Source organism: Gavialis gangeticus, unplaced genomic scaffold (assembly GCF_001723915.1).
Source record: "Gavialis gangeticus isolate Ggan-Ray unplaced genomic scaffold, GavGan_comp1, whole genome shotgun sequence".
NCBI lineage: Eukaryota > Metazoa > Chordata > Crocodylia > Gavialidae > Gavialis > Gavialis gangeticus.
In genome coordinates, this window is record NW_017729025.1 from 59,655,570 (window position 1) to 59,657,787 (window position 2,218).

General features: G+C 42.2%; 1 protein-coding gene across 2 annotated transcripts in view; it reads left to right on the forward strand.

Annotated features, from left to right (window-relative positions):
* Positions 1-1,655, forward strand: part of SLC25A21 (solute carrier family 25 member 21) — a 530,971-nt gene extending 529,316 nt beyond the window's left edge. For both annotated transcript variants that reach the window (XM_019518868.1, XM_019518869.1), the window contains one exon: positions 1,165-1,655. In XM_019518868.1, coding sequence (XP_019374413.1) covers positions 1,165-1,226 — 62 coding nt within the window. In that variant the 3' untranslated portion in view covers positions 1,227-1,655. The remainder of the gene's footprint in view (positions 1-1,164) is intronic.
* The last annotated feature ends 563 nt before the right edge of the window (positions 1,656-2,218 follow it).

A 2,218-nucleotide genomic window follows, 5' to 3' on the forward strand; every position in this document is an offset into this window, starting at 1 on the left:
CCTCTTGGTTGGGGGGTCTGTAGTAGACCCCCACCGTCAGATGGGGAAGCAAGTAGCATCGTCTTTCCTGCCTCATGGTGGGAAGTTGAGGAGGCTCTATATTTCCTTGCCACTCCCCTTCTCCTTCACCTAGATCCTACAGGCTCTGTACCATGGAAAGTGTGCTGGTGGGGAGGGGGGATATTATGCTGACTGCTAGAGAGGCAGCAGTGTTGATTGTTACCTGTCACAGTGTAGACTCCCTGCACTTCAGGTGCTGCTATTCTGGCACTGGTACAGGCATGGGCTCTGGCTACTACAGCTAAGGAATGGGCAGTACTGTATTGGGGAGGTTAGTGGGGTGTGAACCCCATGTGCTGATTTGGAAGGGGTCCCAGACCATCTGACCATAGGGAGACCACACCATGGGAACTGCTACAACCACTCCCCAGCTGCAGCAGCCAGAGCTCATGCCCCTATCATATACTGCCATTGTCCAGCTGTTAATATAATATCCCCCTGATCTTCACCCCACTCTGCCCAGGGTGGGCTATGCCTCTACCTGTCCCTGATCCCCCATCACCATCACCACAGGTCTGGTCAGCACAGAGTTGGAGAGAGCCCAAGGGAGCCATAAGAGCTTCCTCACAACCCCTCTCCCTTTGATGAGGACCCAGGTCCTTCCTCCCTACACCAGTGGCAACAATTGAAGAGGAGGTGTGATTGCATCAAAGCAGCCTCTTTGGATCCCCCCCACCCCACCACCACCACCACCTCCATGGGCATACTTGTTCCCTCAGTTCTCTTATTGCTGAGTTTTAATTACACTTCAGGTTCTACCAGAGGGGTGGTGTGTTTATTGACTTTTGTTACACAACCTCCGAGACATTTGGCAGGAAAATGTTAAAACAAAGTACCAGAACACATAAGAGAAATGCACTTAAAGCTGAAAGGAATCTTGATGCAATATATAAGCTTTTCATGTAAACTTTTTTTGTTCTAAACTATTAAATCGTGTATGGTTTAAGAATTGGTGGTTTGAGAGAATCCAGGGAATTCTACTGATCCAGTTTCACTATATTCCAATTTACAATTTCACTACACCTGAAATGACTTTATACTTGTTTTATAAAATAATGACAGCATTACATTTTAAACATAATTAAACAATGCCCTCTTTTTTAGGTGGTGCTGTGATGCTCTTGGTTTATGAGTATGCTTATGCATGGCTTCAAGAAAACTGGTAATTGGAAGTAGTATGTCTAAAATCATGTACTCGTTGACATAATGGACATGCTGAAAATATGTTATGGTCACGTTAGGGGTAAAGGATCTAAATAATTAAAGCAAAATATAATTGAGACTTTCATGCTACAAGGTGCTCAGTTCCCTCTGGAGAGGATTCATCACTGCAGAACTGGACCTTCAGGCGCTGATCCAACAATGCATTTAAGCACATGCTCAGTTTTGAAGGCATGAGTAATACAGCTGTTATGCTTAAGTGCTTTGCTGAATCATGGCCTCGCTGTTCAGGAAATAGATCAGGGAAACATAGAAATAAGTTAGTATCTCAAGAATAAACTAAATGTTATGGGCACTTGATTGTGTCATATAGTAAATGCACTGATTTTTTAAACTTGTGATCACTTCAATTGACTTTCAGAGGAATGCAGCGGGGAAAATGTATTAATCACATGGAGTCAAAGCCTAAACTGGTATAAATTGGTATAGCTCCATGATTTATAATTGAGGACCTGGCTTAGCTAACAAAAAACCTGGATCCAATCAATTTTAATGCCAGCTGAACATGTTGTGAAGTGTCTGCAAGTGATATGCAAAAGAGAACATCAGGATCATCCTTCTGCTTCAAATAATATCCTACTGTCAAACTCCTACATATTTTAAGTTATACATATAACATAATCCAGGTCAAAGAAAAATTCTGAATATAATTTAATTGAGCTGAATTTCCATCCTTGCATAAAAGTTCAGAACAATCACTGAAGGAAAAACTCAATAAGCAAGAAGTTTAATTCATTTGGGCCATAAAGAGCCTGACTGTGAAACACTTACCCAGTTAGTGAGGAGTTAATCACATAGATAAATCCACTGAACTCTGCCTCAGAAGGAATACAGGTTTCCCTTGGTTTATGCTGTACATGTGTTCTTGGAAGAAGGCGCATAACTCAAATTTGCATAAAGGGAACCCACTTTACAATGTAACAAAAAGGGATATGTT